Genomic DNA, 27,634 nt, shown 5'->3' on the forward strand with positions numbered 1-27,634 from the left:
CGCTGCATTATCTGCGTGGAACCACAAAAAAAGCAAACATCAAATAAACACTCGGGGAGGAGGGGACTACTTTTCTTCATATAATATCGATTCAAAAGATAAAATTTAGTACATATTAAGATACATCTACTGACTACCTGAGGAATATTACAAGTATAAACACGGTGCTCATGCAACACATAAAGAAATAAATTTACACCTCAAGTCAACTGAATTTTAAAACGTGATCAGACAGAGGCACATATTTGCTGTTTGAACATAAAAATGAATAAAAAGGTGTATCACAAACTGTAACCTGAGATTAAGTTACAGAATAAAAGCCAACTCAAGTAAAAATCCAACCCTTTTTAGTCATCAGTAAATGACAAGTACATATCCCGTGTAAAGAGCAAACAGTACTGTGAATTACAAACATAATGACACAAATTTTCTTCAACACAACCCCGAAATGAAAACATACCATTATTTCCTGAAATGTCTAAATGAAACAGTGATTGGTGAGGGAGGGAAACATTTGAAGTTATTCAGTCTATTTATTCAACAATAGCTGAACAAACATGGCTACTTAGAATGCATTTGAGCTTATACATCATTTCAGTAACCTGTAATGTACAAATGGTTCATTCATTACTGGTTTGATTTGGTAAGAAAGGGCGACCAATCACCAGAAGTTACCCTTTAAAGTGAAAACAGATTCAAATCTTATGTTGGAATGAAAATTCAAGATTTTCAGTTGTACAGAACCGCACAATTGTTCATAAAATTATCCATATATTGATTTGACCATATCATTATCAAAAGGGAAGACAGCATGGAAGACACAGGAAGGCAGAATACACTCTTCCAACTTCTTCCCAAATACACGACATGCCTCCTCAACATATTAAAAAATACAAAACCCATTTGGATATTGCTTTTACAGTCCAGTGCATGTAATGAAAAAGTCCTTTTCACAAAAGTATGTAGACTATTGGAAAGTACACAATAAAACTCCGAGTTTGGGCAGAAATGGCAGCCCCCAGTACACTGTGAAGGATATCTGCCATTGCCATTTGTAGTTTTTGTCTAACTTTGTATACCCTTGACAATCTGAGATTATCTCCTCAGTGTGCCTATGATTTCAATACACTCTCTTAGGTCAACAGCAAATGCGGATTTCACTTTCTGGTAAATTCCTCATGAACAGTAATCATGATGGCATTAGCATGAAAAGCTATTTCGTTATAAGGCTGATAATTTCCAATAATCATGCCTGTGCTTTTTGCGGTTTGATACCTTGCTGTGGTCAAATCTTCTTAATGTATCACACTTACTTATTCCTAGTATGCAAGAGCTGTGTTGTAGGCAAGGTCTTTCATGGGTACACTAGGCATGCCACAGTTGGTACAGAAGGAAATCAGCCACAGAGACTAAATCATGAGTCTCGGTGCTCAGGCTGTAGACTAGAGAAAGGATATCAATGTGGACCACAAAAGAGTGCTCGTCAAGTCCAATTATACGCAAAAGAAGTCAGATTTCTGCAGGAGTACTTTTGCAAATATTTTACATTTCAAGTATTGTAAGATAACTGTACCACACGATGCGTCAAAATGCTGACATTCCTTCTACAAGAATTACCAAGAAAAACTGACCAATTAGGGGAGCTTTTGTGGTGCTTGGATTTTAAGACAAAATTTTAGAGGACGGGGTCTCAAGAAACACAAATAAGGGTCTTCAAGTCGGAGGGAAGAATAAAACAACCCTCCCTCCCACCAAAGGAAAAACGAGGTATCCCTCACCAACTAGCACTAGCTGCCGAGGACCAAAGCTCAAAAAATTGAAATTGGCAACTTTCCAGACAGACAGCAGAGCAAAAGAAACTTTTTTAAAAAATATATTGATAAATTGTTGGTCGGCAGATAGAAGACTTCTCAAAATAAAAGAAAAAAAAAATTTTTCAGTTCTGAATCCAGAAGGTCAGCGGATCCAAGCACCATCTTAAAAAAAATCTTGCCCCAGGTTTACTTGCTACTGTGGACTTTCTGTATGATTACCAGTGGATTACTACCTCACAAAACTGTGCTTTTGGCTAACTTCTCTAGCAGACATTGCATTTTGCTGGTTGTCACATACCATACTATACTACATTGTATACCATGTACAATACACACCAGCCAAGGTAAAAAGACTTCTCCTGGTCCCTTCACTTCCACTGTAACTCTGCATACTGATGGAGGCCGGAACCAGTCAGCCTTTCTGTTGTTCACTACTGAATGAGTACTCCAGACAGGAAAATTAACACATAGTCCAACACCACCTTTCTACATGGTTGGAGACTTACAAAGGGTCTTTAAATATCCACAATGCTGCTAATTTGAATTTACCCTTGGGTTGGTCACTGGATGCATACCATTAACCAAAAGTTACATAAACATGTTCATTAAGCACGCACGTGTGTGCATACAGAAAAATGCATTGGAAAAGTGCTGTTTGGCACACATTTCCCTATAATGACAAGCTCTCATGCCCCGAGTGCCTACCCAACAAACGTCTGTCATGTACATGTATATTCTGCATATGTGCATTAGTAAATATGCACACATTACATGTACACCCAACGATGCATCACTGCTTAGTAAAAAAGCGCCCTCAAAAGGGAAGTGTACCCCATGATGTATTACTGGTGGGTAACAAAACATCTGTTGTAAATGTAAATGTGTAGAATCGATTGTGGAAAGTCATTTGACAAAAATCTTAAAATGTCAACACTGCCATCCTTAACAAAGTTTAAGTACCTACTTTGTGAATCATTTCTTGCAAGTTCAGTGTTGGGAGCATGGAATAAGTTGCTTTAGAATTAGTGTAAAATATTAACAAGAATGATTTTCTTTTGTCATGTACATGCAGACAAAACTTAAAAGAAAATGAACTAAATATTTTAAAGTGTGCACTGGATTACTTCCCCCATGCTTACTCAGAGAAGCATGAGATGCATTTTGTTTGACACTCATGTGCCAGCTCACACTTATTTGAGCCTCAGGCTGGCCCAAGTAACCAACCCAATGAGCTGGTTACTTGGGAAGTATTCCACAGTACAATGTAAAAGCATGGCGGCTTAGTTGAATGATGTGAAGGGAAAGTTGATACCATTGTAAAAACTTCAGATAAATCATTGCACGTAAAGGCAAAGTTGCTCAAGTCAACTAAGTTATGTAAAATAAAGGCCAGATATGTATGTATAGATGTCCATTGCTTTTGACAGTTCAAATTGATGATGCAAATTGAATCTCTGCAAGACCTGTAGACCTACAGACCTACCTCTAGAAGCACCTTGAGTAACCACGTAATTACACATGCCTGCTTAAACAGGTAAGCATGAGGGAGCCAATCAAACGCGCTGAAGGAGTGTAAACCAACATGGTTCCTTTTCCTTCTGTGATGTTTCACCAACAAATCTTTTTTTTTATTTCACAGGTCTAGGAAAGGGGCCTGTTAGTTTCAAATGGATCAAAATCTCACTCTGCAACTCGTCACTGGTTACTGACACCGTGCCTCCAATGGATAACGAAAACCAGCATTAGGATCACTCACTGAGATCTAGAGCCATGTGAAGCAAATAGGCCTCAGAAAAATGTATTGCAGGCATAATAGGCCAACTTAATCAGAGAACACATTCTGCTAGATAAGACCAAAAGTGGTTCTAAAATGATCTAAATCCTTAATCTCAAATCATAAATACCTGTTATTCATCATTCAGTATCTTCTTTTTCTAATAAAATCCTTTTACCTTGGCTTTTACAAGAGGTCAAAGATACCACTTCACAAAGAAATAACCAAAACTGTATCCAAAAACGAATTGAAAAGCACAGTTTGTAAAGTTAAATATTCTTTTACCACTTCTTTCCAAATGACATTGTACTTGACCCGTAATTTGTTTCATTGAAATGATCAGTACAGAATGGTTTCAAGCATCTCACCTAAAAAATGAATACGGCAAGCCAAATTTTTCTATGAATTCAGGCTCTGAAGGATCTGATGGTTGTGCATCTGTCTTACAACAGTCTGACTTAGATTTGGCTTGAAGCTTCTTTTTATGACTGTCAGCTTTCTCTGTCCGGCTTGACTTGTCCCCACTTGACCGTGTTTTCCTATCTTTACTGTCATCAAATTCATATACATCATCAGTGCAGCAAATATCATTATCAAAGGATACACAAAGAGACCATGTCTTGGCAGGTCGATGGGACAATGTGTGACCACCTGAAGACTGACCAAAACTTGGCCGTCTTAGCCTGTCACTGCGCCTTGTTTTACTCCCAGGATGAAGGATGTGTGAAGAGAAGTTTGGTTTTGAGCTAGTGCAAAAGACAGGGGACACTTTGTTGAGCTCATTGGTTGGGATGTAGGTGATCTGATGTGGTGATTCTGCTGGCTGGTTAGAAAGGGAGTGAATAGGGTGTGCTGAACTTTGTTTGAGAGGTGATGAAGGAAGTGGAGGGGAGGGATCCCTCTTCCTTGGGGAGCCCGGTGGATTCAAGAGAAAATGAAAGACTTTTCCTGGCACAGAAGATGTAGAATGTCTCCTCCTGGGAAAGAGGGATTTCCTTGGGGATCCACATTGGGGTAGATCTGTTAGTAATGGTGGGGCCTTCAATCTGTACGGAGACAGACAATTAGTCTTCCTGGGGGTTGTCTTGGCAAATTTTTTAATGGGAGAAACTACAACATTTGACTGGCGAGGACTTGAAAATTTGGGGAAATCAATTTCTTCTTCAGTGACATCGTGTACATAATGTTCCAGGATCAGTTCCCTTTCCTCCTTTGGTGTTTCGGGTGAAAACACAAGTTTGTACTTGTGATTAGTCTTCTTTGACCTTTTGGGAGTGCTACACGCAAGCATCTGAGACCTCATTGGTGAAGGTGGTAAACCTGAATTTGACGAAGCAGCTCTAAGGTGATCACTAACAGAATTGGGTGACGGAGGTCTGCTGGTCTGATTTAACAACCTTGCCTTCTGCCTCTTAGACCTTCCTACATGAACATCACTTGAACCATAGTTTAGTGCCCGTCTCGGACGGAGAACTTTGGAATCTGCTGACAATGCTCTGTTCTCGGCATCCTTTGGCCTGGACTTATCGTTTGAAGTTACTGATCTAATCATGATTGGTGTTGATTTTGGAGACAGCTCCAATTGTTCTGTCATGTCTGGTTGTTCTCCCCCATCCAGCGAGACAAGTTTGCCAGCACTCTGCAATATCTGTTGGAAGCTGTTCTCCTTTATATTCTCCTTTTCTGACAGGCACACTTGTGACAAAACTGATTCCCTTTTCTTGAGCTGCACAGCCTCATCGAGTCTGACTGACATGAATCCACCTACTTTAGCTTCCCAATCCGAACCATCAGATGGAAAGTTTGCAAGATTTCTGAGAGCCATTCCAACCACAACCTCCTGCATTTCACTGCCTGATGAGTCATTGACAGAATCATCATCTTCTGGTAAGTTCAGCTCTGAGGAAGGTATACAACAAACATTGAGGGCTGCTTCCTGAAGTTTACTGGTGTAGTACATTGATGAAGCACTCAGCTGCTGCAGACGTTGTTCTGTTTCAGTAATATCATCACTTGCAAAACCTAGGAAGCTTGACTCTACCACATTCGGATCACTGTTAAAAATGGACTCTAAGTTTGGATGCTGTAATGAAGGATCACCACTAATTTGGGCAGGTGGCTTTGGTCTGTCTCCTTTCACAGGATCTTGATCAATCCTCAACTCAAAAGGCCCCTTCCCAGAGGCAGGGTTTTTCTCCAAAAGAACTTTTGCTCCAATGGCTTTGCAGTTCTCTTCCTTTTGGTGTTTTAGCCTTTTGCTTTTCCCATTGTCTACATCACTTGATTTTTGCTTCCTTTTCAAGGATCTTGATGCAAAACTGCTTTCATGATGGGTTCCTCTCTGTTGCTGTGTCTTAGGAGAGCTTGTTAATGGACTTCTTTTAGCTTTCTCTGTACCAGTGTTTTGTCTGTCCTGAGAACCTGTAGTGGTTTTCTGATTTTGAATAGGAAGAGAATGTTTTATACTAATGGCCGTTTGTTCACAAGACTTTCTGGGTTTATCAGGAGCTTCTGGTAAATGCTCCAAGGCTTTTCTCTTCAGAAGTCGCTTCCTTGCAGTAAGTGACAAACGGAGAGACCGTTCTTTTTTTCTTGCACCCTTAGGTGTGTTCTGTAATTCTTCGACACTCCCTGCTACTCTACTGTGTTTAACCGGCACCACTGGAGATTCTCGTTCAGCTGGTCTCTCTTCAGCTGGAGTAGTTACACGCCTTTGTGACTGCCTCCTCCTTGCAGACAGTGACAGCCTTGAAGACTGCCTCCTTGCAGCTCTTGCAGGCTCTGGGGAAGTTGACAAGCCTGGTTCTCCTCTGTCTAAGGTTTCATCCACAGACTGACACGATAACTGACTGACCTTGCATTGCTCTGGTGAAGTTACCTGTGGATTTCTCCCATGTGGTGAAGATGAAGTCATCTGACTTTGTCCCCTCTGTCTGCTGGAGCGTGTCAAGGGGGAATTCTGACAATCCTTAGAGCTTCCTGTGTGTAATTTCTTTCTTGACCTTTGGTCACTGTTTGCCATGTCATAGCCAGTGTCACTTTGTTGATTATCTTGGCTACTATGCCTATTAAGCAATGTGGTAGCTGGAATAGGTGTTATCCTATCATGGCATGTATCATCAATTTCAGCGGTGCCACTTGCACCCACATGAGCTTGCAACCTTTTCTGTGGAGACACCATACAAGAGGCAGGCTGATCTCTACTGAGGGTGGTTTCAAGATGTGCAGCAGACATGGTATCCCTCACTGGCTTTCCCTGAGTGTTTCCAGAGCTTGAAGGTTTTGCTACTGATGTCAACAGAAGCGTATCATGTGTTCCTCCTGTTTGCTCACTGAGTCTGCTCACTTGTGCTAGACACTGTTCCGTCTTATCAGCATCACTCGGTGATGAAATCAGCCTAACCTCATCATTGATTTCCATACTCCTGTAAAAAAAGGCAAATTGTAAAATAATCAGTTGTTGATACAACCATTCAAAATCATTACAATGACTTGGTTTATGACTACAGTGAATCAGAAACAAAAGGTAAATATCTCCTTTTTAATTTGTATATTGGAAACAGTAAATATAACCCCTTCACGCCAGGATTTTTTGACCGTGACTGCTGGGCTGCGGTTTACCCAGTATGCAAAGCTCTGTCCAGCAGCAGGCCCCATTGAACCAGCAGCTGCATGGTGAATAGACTGTATGTGTGGTATGCACTAATCCTCACACAAAGCCACGGCTGTGGATGATTCCCGGGATGAAGGGGTTAATGAGGCATATATTCACCCTGATCAGAAATTTAAGTAACCCTTAAACTTTTTAACAGTCAAAAGAAAAACTGATCCACTTCCTCACCAAACCTTTCACAGCTTGTACACAGGCCAATCACTAACTGTACGGTCATGAACACAGGAATGAAACTTCTCCAGTTATCATTGCCATCCTATAAGGGCGCCCTAATACACATTTTTGAAATCCCTAGACAAAAAGAATTATGCAAACTAAGTCTAGATATTCGTATCAGTTCTTACCGAATTCCTTCTATTCTCTGCCATTCATGATGTTGTATAACATCATTTAGAAACTGCTCAATGTTAGGTCCCTCATCAATCATGGTGTCCAGGTTTACATAATGATTGTTCTCATGAACGAAACTCCTGTGTTGCTCCCCAGCAAGATGCTGAAGTAGGAAAGTTAACAACAGATATGTTACAATAAACCCCTCACACTAAACGACTCTTTTCTCTAAACTACGCATATTTCCACCATTCATCTTTTCATCTTATAAGATAAGAATGTCTTGATGTAGCTGAAGTAACACTGCAAGATGAATAACCTGTTCTTAACAGGCTCTTGAACAGCACCAAGTAGGCAGTGCTTATTGAAATTACATCAGTGACAGTAAAATCCTGTACTTTATGACGTTTCAATCTGGGGTCAAAAACAAGACTTGAAGGTTTGCGACAATGACCAAGGACTGAACTGAGACTTGAGTCAAAGGCTGCCCTAAAGACTCCCAAAATACATAAATGCAAAAGTTTACGAATGGAAACAACCAGTGGCTTCCAGAAATTTTCAAAGCTGCCATGGATGAAATTATGAATGACTTACACGTATCACAGAAAATCTCAAATTTTTCTCAATACCTAACAAAATTCCATTAACCCAGTTAATAATGGCCATAATAATATACCATGCTGCCCAGGCAATTTCTAAAATTCAGTTTATTTCCAAGCAAACAATGATGCATGGCTGAGGGTGACAACACTGAAACGTGTCTTCTTGAGAACAGGACCCAATAAGCCATTTGCGAGTTAGATTTGAATAAAATCTGGTGCACTGAGTTATCTGACTGCACATAAACATAACGATATGAAGTCTCCAGACTAAAGACACTGTTGCTATAGCTCGTGATTTAGGGCAAGCTTTCGCATAGTGACCATCATCTCTGGAATGGACTGGTTTCTTTGTGCCTGTCTTATCCATTGAGAAAGGTGTATAGTAGCAAGGTGTCTCTTATGTAATTAAGCAAAAGCTTGCCCTGAATCACGAGGTATGGCAACAGTGGTTTTAGTAATTATAATTCTTGTTGTTATGTTCAAGTGAATATAAAGAACTCAGTGTACCAGATTTGGGTCAAAGTTAACCCCCAAAAGGCTTATTCTATGGCGCTGCTTACCGCAAGCGAAAAATCAGAGCTTACTGCGGCAGAAAATTCTGTGCTTACAGGAAATGTATTTCACAGGTTAGTGAGGAATTTTGGCTTGTGTCCATACGTACATCCCGTCCCTGAGGATTCTGTGCTTGAAGGATTTAGTGCAGAATTTTTCTGCTCACGCGGTTAGTGCAGAATGGAGATTGTCAGTGCAGAATTCTGCGGTAACCAGCACCATGAAATTGGGCCTTGGTCACAGATAGTGTTGCTGCATGCAGCGGTGTGAGTAAAAAAAGTCTGACTCAAAGCGGAGCTTCCTCAAGACTCAAGTGAGCGAAATAATGATAAGGTGCTTTGAGATTTGGGTGATACAGTGCTATAAAAGCACCAATTATTATACATCACTATTAACATCTTTACTGTCTGAGCAAATGTTAAGAGTTCCACCTTTTAGATATACACAGAGGAGGGTTTGTTTGTTACAATCAAATAATAGGAATTATATTAACAAATGTATACTGCAATAATTAAATAGATTTGATGGATGCAACATCACACTTTTCATATTTAACTCTGTGTACTGTTAAGACTTGAAGGTTCTCACGGTGAAAGAAACTAGAAGAGTGAAATAATTGTGGTTGCACCATGTACATGTATCAATATCTTTCTTGAGTATGTGTGGTTCTGAGAAGAACCAGGAAACTCGATGTTTCAAACAGTGTACTCTGTCCGTCTTCAGGGCAGTCTCCTCAAGACGGACAGAGTACACTGTTCGTCGATTTATTCCCCAGTTCTTCGCAGAACCATACATACTCAAGAAAGAGATTGATACATGGAGCAACCACAATCATTTCACTCTTCTGTGTACTGTGTAAATTTCAAGGAAATACCAACACTCTACCTACTGTAAATGTGGTAGTTCCCCCATTTAGTTACCTTTTCTAAATCCAAATACTTGGTGCGACAGCACTCACAGTAACCCTTCCTGTTGTCCTTGACACCTACATCTCGCTGTCTGCCTGGAGTATGAACCGGCTGGATGTGCTTCCTGATATCAAATCTAATTATAACAATGACCACACAACATTTCACAGATGGGAGCAACAGTAGAACTAGCAAACAGGTTGTCGTCCTAAAACTGTGCAACACCAAACATTTGACTTAAAGAGGCCAACTTTCAACTTCATTGGTGACACCTTACACAAAATACCCTGCACTTCATAATGCAATCTTCACTGTAAGCTTTGTTTGTAAAAGCCTTGAATCATTTCTTTCATGCGAGTCCTGTATGTACTTGGAATGTCTACTTGTTTGGCACGTCTTTTTCCACATTATACTGCAAATTTGCCTTGGAGAGGCAATATCTTAGGAGCACACTACTTTAACATCACCCTTCTAGTAAACCAGCCTTGCAATAACTCTGAAAGTTCAATGTCTGACCTTGACAGGTGGCACACCCACGAGCTATAATTTAAATGTACATACATGTAGATGAGGTATTCAGGAACACTGACTACTTTTACTGGAGGTAAAGCTAAGCGAGCTTCTTCAAGTGTACTGCAGAGTATTTTTGTAGCTATCAATAATTCTATATGACCTGACTTAATATGAGAGGAACAGAATGAATGGTATGATGCACTTACCTGGGAGTACCCACTCGACCCTTCTCTCTCCTCGTCTGATCAGCTCTTGCTTGGGTTCCCGGTCCATGTGCATTCATGGTTCCCTTGTTTGTTTTGTCCTTATGGACTACTTCATCAAATGGACAGCTGCCAGCATGCCCATCAAAGGTCACCCTGGGCCAGGATGTCATCTCTTTGGTGGATGGCTGATAGTGACTACAAAATACAAAAGTATATTAAAGCAAGAATTTCCTTAACACTTTTATCTTTTGACCAACCGAAGACTATTAGCACACTAATGTTAGTAAAAGTTCAGGAACAAAGGGTTCTTTGAAACTGAATGTGTGGCCTAGTGGGTGTAGCTTATAACTGCCAATAACACGGTCAGGGGTTTGAATTCTGCTACTGGTTGCATATATGTTGTGACCTTGGGCAAGTAACTGACCCCTACTCACTTCCCTCGACCCAGGAGTATAAATGGTAAAAAGGCAGCATCAGGCTGTACATACAGTACAGTGCAATTGAAAGTTAATCCTGGGAAAATGATGAAAAAAAGGGGCAGGAATTCACATTTGCAGGCAAATTTGACTGCTAATTTTCCCTTCAGTGAATCTGGCGCAAAAATGTGCAGAAACTGTGCGACAAATGTGTGGAAACAGCACGGTGCACAAATTTTGCGAACGCTGTGTGAAAAATTGGTGTGCGAAAATAATGTAAAAACTGTGTGAAAATAATGCAAAAACTATGTGAAAAAGGTGTGGAAATGTCAGCGTGAAAGCCTGCTCGTTTAGGCTGGATAGATATTGGACGACGTTGACATCAGCCGCATGGAGCAAACACACTCTCAACGGATGTGAATTGTGGTTGTGTACTAGGCCTGTGAGTGGGGACCAATTTTTGCATGAAATCTCATCAAAAGTTCCACAAAAAAACATGAAGTTTTCTGGAAGTTTTGATCTGCTAAAACCGGACTTTTTCAAGTGGAAGTTTTGAGGCTTTCTGGTACATCTACAAGAAACTAGGTTTTATTTTTTAAAAGAATGGGTCGGAAACACCTTAGAAAGTTTGAGCTTTCGATCATGAACATCGTGACCACCGAGCAGTGAAGTGCACTGTGATTTTCTGAATGGTGGTGGCTGGGCATGCATGCACGGCAGCCAGTCAACATGGCATCCGCACATGGTAGCCTCACACGTGCCACCACACAAAGGTGGATACGGACTGCCTTCTGAGATTTGGTCTATGATGTCATAATTTATGATTATCACTGTTTTATTACTGCTTTTCCAAGAGAAACAACAAGTATTATGATATTTGGTGACTCTTCTCTCAATTCTAACTAAAATAATTCTACATTCAAACACAAATAAAGCGTGGTTGGAAGATTTTTTGGCAACCGGTCAGCTACATGTACTTGTGAACTTCATACTTTGAAACTGAAATTGATTTTGTGGGGCTGGGGTTACTTGCCTTCATGTAAGCCCTATCTTTGCACTGTTTTTCCTTTCATTTCAAAATTTGAGAAATAACATGTATAGACATTATTTTTATGTTGAAAGCAATATGGCTTTACATTCAGTCTTTCCTTCACAATTTTTCTCACAATCTGGCAGCAGCGAGCACCGGTTTAAATGCCATCCAAAACAATAACGTGCCTTTGATACAGTTGATCTATGTCAGTTTATTCCAAACTTCTTGGACAAGCGATCTCTTAGATCATCTGCTGAGATTTCTGTTTCCCGCAATCTAAGAATCAAGATAATAGAGCTGTTCATGGTTCACAGCTCGTTTCTGACCACCACCGCATTCAGCTTTGATCATGCCATTTTCTATGTATCTCGATCAGCACTGACAAATGGATTGCCTTGAAATTTTTATGCTGTCTTCCTCTATCAGTCTCCTTTGAATTTCAGCAACTGAAAGATGGTATCTCCATTTTAGATTGACGATTCTCTGCTTGCCATACAATGAGATATGCATTTCAGGAGAGGTTGGGGATGTAACGCATTTGTGACAACACTTCTCAATTGGGTAAAAGGTGTTAACATTTTCCCATTTTTGAAAAATGTGTGCATTTTTTCCCTAAACTTGTGAAAAGTTTTCACACTTGTGAAAAACAAGTGTGAAAATTTTTCCCACCTGTGAAAAAAAAGGTGTGAACATTTTTCCCACTAAAGGGGAAAATGTTTCACAATTTGTGAAATGAATAATCATTTTCTCAGATGGGAAAAGTGTGATAAATGTTCCCACTTTTTGAGGTTAATTTTCTATTGCACTGTACTGTTCTCCCCATGGAGCCGAGTTGGTTAAATGCTGGTCTGCTAGCCAAATTCAAGTAAAAACTATGGCGGTCTGGTGAAAGACCATGTCTGGGTAGACCAGCAGTCTAGTAAAACAATATTCTGAAATAGGCGGCAAAATGGTTGATAGTGATGCGTGCCCTCTAGCTGCTGCTGGTTTTTGAACCAAATAAAATAGGACCGTTTGCAACCCAGACTAGTTCAGTCCCTGACACCAGCCTAGCAGAAGTAATGCTGAAGTCCATGAATGCAGCGATAGTAAATTGTCCGAAACTTCTGTTCTGCAAAGCCCATGCGATTGCAGTTAACCGTCGGCCGTTTACGGACTACCGCATGTGGACCTGGCAAGGTTTAAGGGCTTGATGTTGGTTCTGCGTACAAGATCTAAATCAGCACGTGCTTTCATGCATTGCATCGCAGAGGTATATGTAAGTTCATGAATATGCATCCCACAAGTATGACATGCCGTGTGTGAATGGTGTGTGCGTATGCATTACACGTGCTATGAATATGCAATACTGGTTTTCTGATTGCTCATTGGTAGTTGTGATGCCAGCAATGTTGCGGTTGTGATCTCGTGTTTGGTTCGCACGCTATGGGTACCGGACACAGTCAAGAACATGTACAATACATGTTCATTGTATGTACATTTTGGCGGGCGTACATATGTGCATGTACATGTACATAATGCAAAGAACGTACATGTACTGTACATGTAATATGGAATTTTTTTCTGTCTCTTGGATTGTGAATAAAACAAACGATTTTCAGCAGGTAACCACTTTGTCTGTGTATTTAACTTGCTTGAGTAGAGTTATAATCATGAATATTCTGGAAATTCATAACTCCCATGGCCATTTATGATTACTCATCAGCAATTAAACAACAGTCAGCACCGAGTGCACACTGTTATGCATGATGTGGGAGCAGAAAACACTAGTGCTAAAAAAGAAATGTTGAAATTTGGGGGAAGACGCGGACTTGTGAAAATGCTGGTGGACTAATAAAAAGCCATCACTGCTGGTCCGGCTGCCACGTGAGAAAAAAAGGTAAAGGCAAACCCTGCTGCTAGTCAAACTTCATTAACCACTTCGGGCCGGGGCATTTTTCAACGTTGAGGTTGCTGGGCCGGCATGACTATCATTTTTTCCGTTTTCAAAATCCTTCAACAATTCATCATTCCATTTAACAGTCGTTTATAGCCGCACGGATTAATCTTCAGGCACTACTCTAAGTTGACAGGTGACCTTCATTGACGCCCGAATATTTCAGCCAGGCCTGCAGCCTTGTAAACAGAGCCCAGATTGTGCGGTGTTATACAACTGTCTTTTGTTCACGAACCTGGCTCAGTGCACTGCTGACCTCTTTTCAATAGGGGCCAGATTAGCATGCAGCGGTGCTGTGTGGCTCATCACTGTGGTGGTGGAGAGCTTTTGTCCCCGGTGGTAATCCGCTTGCTCTAAGTACCCCAAACCCTGGTATACGGTTTCAAAATAATGTTGGATTATCACCACTTTTGAGAGTTAAAAATGCCCGTCATGCCCAGCAGCCTGCTGTGTGGCTCATCACTGTGGTGGTGGAGAGCTTTTGTCCCCGGTGGTAATCCGCTTGCTCTAAGTACCCCAAACCCTGGTATACGGTTTCAAAATAACGTTGGATTATCACCACTTTTGAGAGTTAAAAATGGCGGTCATGCCCAGCAGCCTGGTCTTTTGTTCGGAGTAAGGTCTTTTGTTACAGGGCCCTGTTTCCTTTGTCCGAGTTCGGAGACCCCGGCCACACATATAAACCATACGGCTCCGATTTCGGAGTCCCCGGCTGGTAGTGGTTAATGAGATCACTGTTACCACATTCTGCTTGTAACAAGGACATTTTCAGGTCCAAATCCTGTTGTTCATTGTTTTCAGTCCTGATCATACAAGGTTCCTGTTATAACAAGGTAATCTGCAAAGTCGAAGGACCTCTTATTAATGAGGTTTGACTGCATTAGGTTGCCTCATGTGATTGCCTATAGGGCTTTTTTAGGCACTTGAAAATGATGTGAGAAAACTTGAGCCCATTTATTGCCATAGCAAAGTGTACTGTCTCCATGCTGAAGAACTTCCTAACTGGTGACAAACAAGACAGCCTAGGGGCAAGTTCAGGTGCCAACTATAGTTCAACAATAGTCAATCGCTTTTTAACAATGCGCATACCCAATTCTGCTACACTCAAAACGACCCTAGTCAATCAATTTTTTAAATCTCATTGTTCTCCCATTTCACCATTGGCTGCGATTCTTGCAGCGTACATGGTCACTGAAATCTTGTTGTTATTTTCAGATGAATGGTTCCCTGGGTAATGATAAATGAAACTGACTGTTGATAACCAGTGGTGCAACCATATCCCTGGGCCTGGTCCTAAAATTGTCGACTAGATAGTTCAAACCAGCCATCGTCCCGGTGTTGTTAGTCGAACTACAGTTAACTATAGTCGTTGCTCAAATTTGCTCTAGGTTGACACCTAAAAGCCACAGCTGGTATGCTTTCCATGCTTAACTAGGACGCGCAATTATTATGTCGGTACATAGGATGTCACTGTCAAATAAAAGAGAGTCTGTCTCACGCATGCACAGTGTCCATATAATTCTTATGGCATTACAAGTATGACCTAACTATTTACCCTGAAGCATCCTCGACCTTCAGAGATGGTTTAGATAACTTCCTCTCTGTAAATAAAAAAAATGACAGTTAAATTGCAGTTTAGGAAGTTGTTAGAAGTACACTAACGTGAAATAGCTCATGTTCCTGAAACACTCAAACGTGTAAGACCCTTCCTCCTGGATGTGCTATGTACATTCAGAGAGCATTCTCTTGGAACTTTTTAATAATCATTTTTAAGGTACATATAACCATCCGAATATTCTCATCCACAGCAATGGTTACAAAAATCCCAAACTAAGGCTGCCGTCCACCTCCTTGACAACCTCCATGTTGACTTTTATTTAGATTGGAAGTCTCTCCTACCAAGTGATATTTCAAAGAAGTCACACCCCCTTTTCAAAGTATCACAAGCACAGTTGACCCAATCAATTTTTAGGCAAACCACAGAGTTTCGGGATTGACAATGAGTCTCCAACACAAAGCATTTTTTTTTTCAGTATCACAAAAATAACACTAAAACATACCTTTGGACGTGTGCACTTTATCTTTCACCATTTGAGACTGTGTCTAAGAACAATCAATGGAAAATCAGAAAGGGTAAACCAACAAAACTACAAAGCAAAATACATGTATTTCTTTTCTCAACGGTAACACCTACTGATGGCTTCATTTTGCAGTAATACATGCCATAATGGATCATTAGGCACAAATGATAACACAATAGCAATAGCACTACATTTCAAGTCAAGCAAAGTTCTCTAAAGGTGGAAACCCACACTACATTCTTTGAAATCAACCGAACAACTGTGATCTTCAAAGAAAATGGAAGGTGTAAAAACAGACTGTTGGAGTTTACTACACGGTATGGAAGGGCATGAAATTAACTTTCATTTGGTATATTACGGACCTGGTTTCATCAGATTCTGTGAATGTTTCATTCTGTCCATTTGTTGTGAAATTGAAAGTTTTTAAAATGCAATGACACAAATCAATTAAAAAAAATTGCCTGGTCATAAATGTATATGAACATCTTTTTGTGGCATCTAAATTAAACTTGTTTAAAAATCTCAAATCTGATTGTCAAGGAGAGGGTTACAAGTACAAAATGCATGTATCCTTATCATGCTAACAGAGAGGCACAAATGCTGCAGGGCAAGCCTTCAGGGGACACTTCAAGGTGGGTGCATTAACCCTAACCCAATAGGGTGTATGTAAAATCGTATTGAAATTGGAGGATTTGGGACTGTTAGGGTTAAGGTTTAATTTGAAAGTGTACGCACGTTTCCTTAAATTATCTGGATTTGTTCTCACCTGTGGTAAGGTGACCCCAGCATCTTTTATTTTTTGTTTCTCCTTGTGAATATACTTCAGGACAGCTGTGAAAGAAATGTTAAGGTCGGTAACAGGATGTATCCAAAGCCATGACCATCACACACCAATACACCTCCATACAGATACATGTGCATGTAGCTCACAATCACTTGACACTGCATAATAATCTATATAAATGTGGGTACCCACTAACATCTGATCAAAAGTCCCATAATCAGCACCATTCTGACTGGCTGCAATAATAATAAAAAGAATAATACTAAGCGTTATTTACAGAGCGAATATCACTTTGGAAGTCTCTATGTGCTTAAAGAGAAAGAAATACAGAGAGAATTATTGAACATTTGTGCCTTAAAAAATAGCAAGCCATAAAGGAACCAACAACTTTATATATCCTTGTAATTATCTATTAAGAACAAGTGAGTTTTCAATGATTTAAATCAATCAACTGTTTCGTCCAATTTCACAGTATCGGACAAGTTATTCCACAGTTCGGCAGAGGCAACCTGAAATGCATGAGAACCAGAAAAGTGGGTGCGAGCGGGAGCACTCTTCAAAAGAGACTCAGAGGTAGATCTGAAAGTCCTTACAGGGAAGTATTTCATAATTATATCTTGCAAAAACGAAAGAGATGCACCCTGTAACATTGATATGAAATTAAAAGAATCTTGTACTTAATACAACACTCAAATGGAGGTCAATGTAATTCTTTCTGTATGGGAGTTACATGATCTCCTTGTGTAGTTCTAGTGACCAGTCTAGCTGCTGAGTCTAGGATTCTTTGCTGTACCTCCAACGCTTTGTATCTTTCAGGTAAAAAAACAAATTGTAACATCCTGCATCACAGTCAATGATGTTTAAAATCTCACATGTGAAATAAATCGATCAACTTCCTTTTGGTCTATGCCTATATTGATATTAACCACATTTCAAGTCATCAAACATAGTCCCTATACCAATCAGATTCATTTACTAGGTTTAAAGACCAAGGATACTGTCAATGAAGTGAATGGTGACACCCCAGTTGCGCGCATTGGCCAACACATTGCTGGTTCCATATGTCTGCAAATATAAATAAAAATGTGGCTTTAATTACCATGACTTTCTTCTCATGATGATTATAATAACTACTTTTTTACTGCAATAAAGACTTTCCCCTAAGTTTATATGAGCAATTTGTGGGAAAGCAACTTACCTGAACAGACCAATACTGACATTGCATGCTGATTCCCTAAATGCGACTGACAAGTGGAACTTGGATCAGTATAACTTATCTTGTCATCATAAAATTGTACTCCTTGATACAAAGATCACATGCTGGGTTTACAACATGTGATTAATTGATGATGAAAATGTCTTGTGTTGACACAGTCAAGAAATAACTGGCAGTCGTCTACTATTCCAAAATTCACAACATATACAAAACGTATGTTGTGATTAAAGAGATTATGAATACACATCATCAAGAATGGAGTGGACAATACCTGAGATATGGTTGCTTTCTTAACAATAGCCTTTCCTCGTGTCACCTTCACAGAAACAAAAAGAAAACCAACAATGTGTTACGATGTAATTATTAACCCTGACTCCACCAGGAGATTTGGGAGGATTTGAGGCAGATTGAGAATTGATTCACAATTTACATGTACCCAAATGCCTAAACAACAAAGGACTAAAAGCACTCAACTTTCTGGAGCTTTTTAAACTTCATCAAAAAAGCACCAAAAAGAGTAAAACATAAACCCACTACACAGAAAATGCCTATAAACCACTTTCTGCCGGGGCGCCTGGTTTTGGGCACGTATTCTTTACATGCACTGCCAAGTGTGCGAAATCGGACAAAGGGAACTGGGCCTTGTGACAGAAAGACGGTACTCATAACAAAAGACCAGGCTGCTGGGCATTACCAACATTTTTTCACAGTCAATAGTGGAGATAATCCAGCATTTTTTGTAACAGTATGCCACTGTTTGGGGCATTCAGTACAAGCGAATTACCACCGAGGACAAAAGCACTCCACCACCGCGGCGATGAGCTACACATGACACTGCACGCTAATCTGGCCCCCATTGAAACAGCAGTGCACTGTGCCAGTTTCGGTAACAAAAGAAAATTATCCAACACTGCACAATCTGGGCTTTTTTACAAGGTGAAAGGCCTGGCTGAAATACTCCGGCATCAATAGATATTGTCTGTCAGATAAGAGTAGAACCAGACAGTCCTTCACGTGGGTGTAAGTGTCCAGTAAATGAAGTTATGAATATTTAAAGAATTTTGAAAACAGAAAAAAATGAAGAATACTCCGGCCTAGCAGAATCAACATTTATAAATGCCCCCGGCAGGATGTGGTTAACTGGTCATCAATAAAACTGAGTGAAAACTAGACGAACTTAATGAGGAAGAATAGTTCAAAGATACTTCTCCCTGATGATGTGCAATCATGTACTTCAGGAATAAACTCAAGCATGAACACAGATACAGCAGTTAGCACAGATGGACCACATTCAGTTTTGCTACCTACTGCAAAAAGCAATGTATACTACTATGCATGACAGGCATTTAAAAAGTCTCACTCATTTAAGTATGGAACATCTAACCCATTTTCTTTTCCTTACCAGCAAATGAAACAATACATGTCAACAAAGCAATTAACCCTGTGCGAAATATCTACTGACGTGAAATATTAGTTCATTGTGGCTAGATGAGAATAAGGGTACACGGACATACAGTAGCTTTGTCTAGTAACTTATAGCAGAATTAACAATTAATAATTTACCATGCCTTCCCTTCCTCCAGAGTCTGTAGCTCCACTTGCTGAGCTGTGATTACAGATGGGGCAAAACAAACAAGAACAAACATCTATACAGAACCATTGTGATCAGGTTGATACACTACAGTAACCCTAACCCTCCAGGGTCTTTTGGCTAAATGTACTGCCAAACACATCGGTCTGCACCATTTGCATACCAGCCAACATTGGAAAGTAAGAAAACAGAACACAAAAAGCATGCACAAAACTTGCGCCTTTGCAAAGGCCTCAACAGGTGGGGTCCAGGGATAACACCTATGCAGGAGTCCTGGGGCAACACCTTGGTGAGGGTCCATGGGCAACACCATGGTTGGGTCCACGGGAAACTGCTTGGTGGGGATACAGGGGCAACACCTTGGTGGGGGTCCAGGGGCAACACCTTGGTGGGGGTCCAGGGGCAACACCTTGGTGGGGATCCACGGGCAACACCTTGGTGGGGGGTCCAGGGGCAAAACCTTGGTGGGAGGTCCAGGGGCAACACCTTTGTGGGGGCCAAGGGATATTTCCTACTAAAGCTCCTGGGTTTTAGCAGTTTTAAGGAAGCTGGCAAGTGAACCAACCATCACCTTTATATTTAGCTTGATAAACTGGGGCTGGTGCCATCAGTCGATTGCAGTCAGTTTTCCAGTTGCACTTTGCTAGTCTGGCAGGGTTAGGGTTAAACCCTAACCCTGCTGAAGCTACAGCTTGAATGACAACAGTTCAGTTGATGGTATGTTACTTCCAAACTTTAGAGGAATTTTTGCCAGGGAGTTGTGCAGTAATGTAGAATCAAAAATGCTATGAAAGTTGCATACCTTTCTTTACACCAAAAACTGTCTGCGACCTCATCTAATTGCTAAACTTTAAAGTCTAACACTATATAAAATGTGCACTGTAGCTATCAACTTACTCTTTGCTTTGATTGAAAGGACTCGGTGTAGACACAGCAGGGCTCGCTCCAGAGTGCAATGAAACTGCATTCTTAGAAGATTCCAGTCCCACTTCAGGCCGATCGGACACAACATAGCTAACATCTTTACTCAAAAAAGTTTCTACCACCTGAGAGCCAAAAGAACATTTTGAACATCAGGAGATGATTTGTTAGAGCTCTCAGACAACACTGAATATACAGTGCTGATTAGTTAACTTACAAAGGGTTAAACCTGGATTACATCTAATCGTACAACACAAACAATTTTCATAACAGTCACTGCTTGTGACACCGACATCCACTGCCATCAGTGTTGAATCGGCCAGCTGATTCTGGTAAGCATATGGTTCATTCATCCCTATCTTGGAATGATATCCCAATATGGGGACTTTGCCAAGTAGGGGTACCAGCGTAGAAGTTAACTGAATTGACATCGTTTGAATCTCCTTGGCAGGGTTTTGGGTTGTAGATGCACTTTATTTATATTATAGGTTTTGCCCTTGCCCAACGTATATAAATGTATTTATTGACACCGTATACTCAGTGCTTGTCCAAGAGTGACCTGAACCTGCGGTCAATACAGTCCAAAATCATTAGGTTCCAGAGAACATCAAGACTAACCAACATATCAAGCTTCATGTAGCAGTTGATATCCAGTTCTTCTTTTGTTTGGAAACACATATACATGTACATGTACAAGTGTTTCAATCATTTACGTTGACCTTAACTCCATGGAGTCCAAAATTAATTTGCCTCTGAAGGACACCAAAACCAGCCTCCTTACCAAGTTTGAAGTTGGCATGTTCAGTCTTTCTTGAGTTATGGTAGGAAACCCATTTCTACTGTTCTAAACATTATGACGATGGCCAATGGGGTTGACAGTTTGACTATTCCTCTTTCCTTTCCTCCAATAACCCTTACCCCCAAATGCCTCTTAAACCGTTTTTCAAAAAGGGGGTAAGCTGGTGTGGACCTGGCTTAGCCCAAAAAGGTTCACACAACCTGCATTATGTGGACCTCTTTTGTTCACAAATCAACTAGGTACACGTATGTGAGGTTTGTAAACACAGACAAGGCAAATGCAGTACATGTACGTCCCTTTGGCTTTGGGAGAGGGCACCACAAAATTGTATGAATTAAATAATACATTCTACACCCTATTTGGTATTTCTGCAAAAAAACTGTCTCCATTATGCAGTAGATTTAATGATTGAAATGCTTGATGTTTTTGGAATTATGACACTTTGAAGCAGGAAATCCTTATTTGTGGTGTGAAATATAATCAATTAATTTGTTGTTACACACTGTTTTTGTGTAAGATCCTCAATTAGAAAAAGTCTAACTACCGGTAGAAACAAAGACTCGTAGATGCGAATTACTTTTCAGGATACCACACCTCAGCACAAGTTTAACAAGTCATCACATAGTATAAAGGGACTTACAACATCTAAAAGACACGGCACCTCACCAATACCAGACGCTGATGAATAAATGGCACCAAATGGTTATGAATGTGACATACTGTAAGATGACTTACTCCACCCAGATCCTCTAGATCCTTCTTGAGTCTAGCAACTTGTCTACGGACATCCAGGTAGAATGACTTGCCTTGCAGTGGTCTAGACCTGTAAGATGCTCCATGAGCACTCTTGCTGGTAACTCTCACACTGTGCTCTGTCATTGCAAAAACACAATGAACTATAAAAAGGTACAAGTATGTATGTAGATATGGGCACACAATGGCTACACATGTATACATGCATTATCAAACAATCTCTGAAACGTGTTAAGGCAAAAAAAAAACTGTTTCTGCTTCCAATAACATGCCTCTCAAAACAGGGTTGGTAAGTTGGAAAAATTTGGTTGTATTGGTCCATTTTTTTGTGCTGATCGAATGGCATGAATGGGGAGGAAAGCTACCCAAAATTGCCTCAATTTAGTTTAACTCGTGAACATAGAAAATACACACAGACAACAGACTTAAGTTCTGTGAATTAACTTGCAGAAATCTTCTTACAACATCGATGTTGTTGGGTTGCATGCATGTACGGCTGGAGCAATGTAACAACACAATTAGTATAGGGCACATTCTTCATAAAATGGACCAAAATGCAACTCCACATGTCATTTTTCAAAATTTCTAAAAGAATGACTTTGATCATGTAAAATACAAATTAGTAACTTCAGATTTATAAGAATGATTATTTGGGGATAATTTGACATACTGTGTACATTTGGTGGACATTTGGATGGCTACCAGCACAAATAAAATGGAGTTGAATTCATTTAAAAAGCTTTACATCGAAGTATTTGCACCAGACGACTTGATTTCAAAACTTCTCTCAACAATAAGGAGAATTCAGTATATTTTTCAACTGATGTATTTAAAGCACCTAAGAAATAACTCTGAAAAAATATAAGCCATGAAAAAAAGAGCACAAATTTGACAGAAAATGATGAGAAAAGTTTGGCTCTCTTCATTCTCTTGCCGTTTCTCACTATACCAGCATATCTGCCAGGTCTTACACCTTTCAACCACCGAAAATAATCTTTCAGTTTGACTGTATCAAAAATGTAAAATGAGTAAAATATATTCATTGCAAATGTCATATTTGACAGAATTTTGATGACGCTCGAGAATTTTGACCAAAAATGCATGACGTTTGTGAATGCCGAAAACGCAGTGACATGTAGTGCTCGAAAATTCCATGCGCAATGTTCATTTTGCCGCTTATTTTGGAGATATCCCTACTGAAATTAAAATTAACAGCTCTGAGCATTAGATTTTCATTATGAATCATATTTTATGTCTCGGACGTCACTTTTTTGTGAACGTCATTCAGTATGACAGATTTTCTTTCGAGAAACCTTTGTATGAAGAGGAAAAATCCCGGAGCATCGCCATTCTGTAGAGGGGCTCATGAATATCGAATGAAATAGAGGGCGCACTATTTGTGTTGATGTCAAAGGTAAACCATCCCACAATGCAGCAAAACATTTCTCTAACGTCAAAGTGAGATAATGACGAAGCCACAAAATTACCATGATCAGTATTTTGGACTGCGGTTTTCGGAAACGTACTTGAAGAAGATGTGATCAATCCAGTCATAAAAGGATGATGGTTTGGGGGGTACTTCTTTGCACTTTTTTTAAAGCTTGTGTTGTACATGATTTTACTCGCTGTTTTTTGCAGTCAATTTTTTTGACAGAATCGAATGAAGTTCATGACTGCCGACTTCGGGACCTGATTTAATATATGTAAATATTATCATCTTTCTCCACATATAAATCTGAGTAAAAAACCACGGCGATTACCACTCCTCGGTAAATTTATTGGCTAGGATTTCAACAGGTTGTTCACGTCTGTCCAAAATGTTGACATTCAAGACTTTAAATAATCAATTCCAATTAAGTTGAAAAATGGGCACAGCTATCATTGTTCCTGATATCAGCCATGATTTCCCTCATTTCATCAAACATGGGGAATTAATTCACTGCTGTTTACTTCAGAAAAAATAAACCCCAAAAGTTGAACATTATCTCATGGTCCGTATTTTGAGGAACCTGCCATAACAATAGACTAGTTGACACATTTCCATTCCGTGTTCATTGCATGGGTGCTGCACAGTGGGAACCAGCGCAGCATTACTTTACTGCATTGAGCTTTGAGTACGTGTTTTCACCACTGCAACAGCAACATGAGAAGGGAACTTAAGAAAATAACAGAGGTTTCTTTTCAAAACTTGCAAATGTGAGCAGGAAAACGTATCAATTAAAAACGTTTTAATGTATAAAAGGTTGTTCAGAGGTGATTTGTAAAGACGGAAAAGACGAGGATTTTTTCACTTTTTTTGTTTTATTTATGTTTCTAACTTGCTAATAAAAATGTTTTTGGCCTATGTGGATTGACACTAAAAATCTGGCCATTTTGGCTCTATCACTCCGGAAAACATCACATTTTCTACAGTGCAGGAAACTAATATCACACTCTTGGCCTCAAGTCACTTCTAATTTTAATTATCACAAGGCATCAAGCCCCATGCAGGGCTCGCAGAATTGGTAGTCTGACGTTCCAGGACAACCAAAACATTCTGTCAGACAACCAAATGTTCCAGGCTGCCAGCCCCACGGGCAAAAAGTAGTCAAGTGTAAACCCGCGTCTCAGCCAAACACTTTGTAACAAGCATATTTTCTAGTAAAGCATGTCTTATTTTGAAGGGAATTAGTTTATATATTAGAATTTCAGTGCATTAATTTCAGTGGATAGCCTGCATAAATCTTTACTTGACTTTACTACTCAGCAAGCTATGGACCATATATCCCCTCAACACCGCAAAGTTGACAAACACATTACGTCACATACAAATCTGTTACACATGTGTAGTTGAGTTCATGACGTTCGTACTTGTACTTGCGTGCGTGATCTGAAACTAGGAAAAACATTCATGGAACCTTGCGTAGTGAGTGAAAGACCGACCTGTAATTTTTTCAGGTTTTGATTTTTTTGTGCTGCCTGCTCCCCTTCAAACAAATGTTAAGTAAGGTCATTTTAGGAAAGTAAACATGTATTCTATATTGGCCTACAGCTTGGGGCAAAACTTCTTTATCAGGCAACTGAAAATGAAATTTGGGCAACCAGATTTCAGATTCCCCTGCACGAAGGGCAACTACATTTTTTAAATTTCGCATGCCCTGCCATGTAGGATAGCTGCAGCTGGGCTTGCTTCTCAATGAGTTTATGAGTTTGAGGTTTTTTTTTTTGTTTTTTTTATTCATAAACCTTAAACAAAAGTTAAGGTTTACCTATACATGTAAGTACAAATTTCCTTCAGATATGATTGTGCCTACCTTTTCTCTTTAAATCCTGTCTGGCTAATCCAGGCCGTCTTTTCTGCTTGGATGATGACATCATGAGATCTTTCTTTGCTCATCTGGCTTGTAATTGTATTGCTGCATCAAAGAACTTGCGGATACTGTATTCAAAAGAAGCACACTCACACGTACTGAAAGGGAATCAAAATACTATAGCAATGCAACATGCCCTCAAATGCCTGCTCAAGGTAAAAAAATAAAAACTGCAAAATCAAATTGAAAAGAAATAATAGCTGATCTGTAGAATTACAGATGATGACCAGCATTTCAGCTTTAGGAGCAAATTAAAACTGCAGTAGGATTTGTCTTGATGACTCACAAATGAACTTTTTCAAACTGAACCAGAACCACATGGGGTTTTCATCCAAAAGTAAAATAAACCCAACAAGTTGCCTCTGAAAACAAAAAACACCTATTTCATGTTACTGTTCAGGTTTTTAATTTCAAAATTTTAATATTTAAAAACTGTAAATTTACAATAATTTCATCTTTGGTGAAATAAACAACTCCACACTTTAAAAAACATAGAAGTGACATAAAATGTAAGGCATCTCTTTCTTTAGGGTTGGGGATGTTTCAAACATAATACGTGTGCTTTAATAATGGCAATGACTGGAATGGCCTAATTACATGTACCGTACATACATGTACATTCCAACTTGTCCACCGCCCCAATTTTGTTCAGTGCCACATTGGGGGTGCGTCCAATTTTGTTGACATACTTACAGTATGTACGACGTATGTATGATGTATGACGTACAGAGTCATGCATGCCCAACGGCACGCATGACTCTGTACTGTCAAAAGTGAACTTTTACGCTCAGTTTCATAAGTCTATGTGAAAACATTTGGTATTCAGAGAAAGGGAGAGCAAATTAAACACAGACAGGAGCTGGGGTTTTAAAATTTACGAACTACATGTGCATAAAGATTGGCTGATCAGTGGAATACATGTCTTTAAATTATTTCTCCTTTGTTTACTTTTACTTTGATTACTTTTACAAATCTACATGTACAGTTAGCTGTTAGCTTGTCCTGCTTGTTGATCTTTCAAAACCAAATTTCATTAAACACACGTGCACGCACAAAGATGAATACCTTAATAAATTTCCTAAGGGAAAATTGCACATTTTGGTCCACTATTGAAAAAATCCATATGACAACAAGCTACACTGTACATGTAAGTTAACTGAGGCAAAGTGCAGAAGATGATAAATATGCCTAAATACTAAATGGGTCCTTGCTAGACCCTTCATAAAAAATAATGGGCCTACATGTAGGTGTACATCACTGCATTTGAGCTCCAATGAAGGATCACGTCTTTTATTAACAGCACGGAAAGAGTTCCATATGATATTTAGATTTATTTAGATTGTTAGAAAGGTTTTTCAGACATGTCAGACAAGTCTCATACTCATAGGTTTGTGCACAGGGGCATCAAGTATTGTCCAGAGGCCTAGGCCTACATGCATGATCTCTTTCCAACAGCACAAAATCTCAACTAAACATGATCATGAAAGAATAATCTGATCATATGACAATTAATTTGTACAAGGCCTAGTACTAGGCCTAGGTCTAACTTTTATTTTTATGTCCACATTCCACACAAAAGCCTCCCACAGGTTAGGCCTACATGTACATGTCTTGTCTGCATTTGTTGCAAACTCTGTTTCGAAATACAACTAATCTTTCTCATTATACGTTTAATAAACAGCATCAAATTACCATATACATTATCTAGTTTCGGGTACAAACATCTTCAGTTTAGGGAAAGAAAAAAAAGTCGCAATAAACTTACAAGTACTGTAGGCCCCTACATGTTTTTGTTTTGCAGTACTAACGCAAATTACGAGCAGCCGCCATCTTATGTCGTTCAGCACGCGTGAACTCTTACCGGTTACCAGACTAAACCTGAATATCCAATAACAATTACTGAGTCCACAAACCGACTAAGGTCGTAAGTGAAACGGGTTTTTGAGCTACGGCTACGTCTACGTTGCACGCCTTTGCATAGCGCATATTGGCAGGGTAAAGACCGTCTGCAGGCAGACCGTGCATAGGAGAAAAGAGTACCGAAGTGTGACGTAACTGTGGAGCAGAAAGTGCAGTGCAAACGAATGGAGTACGCGCGCGTTAGTTCACGCGCTGGTGCTCGCACTTATGCATGCCTTTTACACAATTGTGCGCGTGACGTATTCACTTCGGTACTCTATGGAGATATCAAAGCTTTGGTTTTCAAACACCAAAAATTTTCAGTCCTTTTGTAGGTCAAAGCAAATTAGGGTCACACTTACGCAGCCCACCGCCAGCCAACGAGTCTTGGTTTGTCCTACCGGCCGGGAGGAGCGATTTTTACCTTTAATGGGTGGCTGCTTTATGATCGCGTGAAAACCATAGACATCAAATTTCATACAA

General features: G+C 39.8%; 1 protein-coding gene across 2 annotated transcripts; it reads right to left on the minus strand.

Annotated features, from left to right (window-relative positions):
• Window positions 1-67: 67 nt before the first annotated feature.
• LOC110984220 (uncharacterized) lies at window positions 68-27,274 on the minus strand. 2 transcript variants are annotated; one of them, XM_022244166.2, is made up of 14 exons: window positions 27,018-27,274; window positions 25,196-25,350; window positions 21,885-22,021; window positions 20,327-20,475; window positions 19,402-19,444; window positions 18,110-18,154; window positions 17,621-17,687; window positions 16,605-16,669; window positions 15,818-15,860; window positions 15,313-15,358; window positions 10,373-10,567; window positions 9,666-9,789; window positions 7,606-7,754; window positions 68-7,013 (listed from the first exon to the last, which is right to left on the minus strand). In XM_022244166.2, the coding sequence occupies exons 2-14, from the start codon at window positions 25,257-25,259 to the stop codon at window positions 3,953-3,955; spliced, it is 4,188 nt and encodes a 1,395-aa protein (XP_022099858.2). In that variant the 5' UTR covers window positions 25,260-25,350; window positions 27,018-27,274; the 3' UTR covers window positions 68-3,952. The 2 variants fall into 2 exon arrangements, with proteins under 2 accessions (XP_022099858.2, XP_022099857.2); XM_022244165.2 differs by having other exon boundaries at window positions 25,196-25,320; window positions 27,018-27,273.
• Between the last annotated feature and the right edge of the window lie 360 nt (window positions 27,275-27,634).

Source organism: Acanthaster planci, linkage group LG17 (assembly GCF_054643075.1).
Source record: "Acanthaster planci isolate LZ-2023a linkage group LG17, COTS_SCS, whole genome shotgun sequence".
Lineage (NCBI taxonomy): Eukaryota > Metazoa > Echinodermata > Asteroidea > Valvatida > Acanthasteridae > Acanthaster > Acanthaster planci.

Coding starts and splice junctions, on each gene's coding strand:
- LOC110984220 (XM_022244166.2), bottom strand. CDS start 25,259: ATGATGTCATCATCCAAGCAGAAAAGACGGCCTGGATTAGCCAGACAG. Junction 20,476..21,884: donor ATCTAGAGGATCTGGGTGGA/GTAAGTCATCTT, acceptor TTTGGCTCTCAG/GTGGTAGAAACTTTTTTGAG. Junction 9,790..10,372: donor GGTCGAGTGGGTACTCCCAG/GTAAGTGCATCA, acceptor TGTTATAATTAG/ATTTGATATCAGGAAGCACA.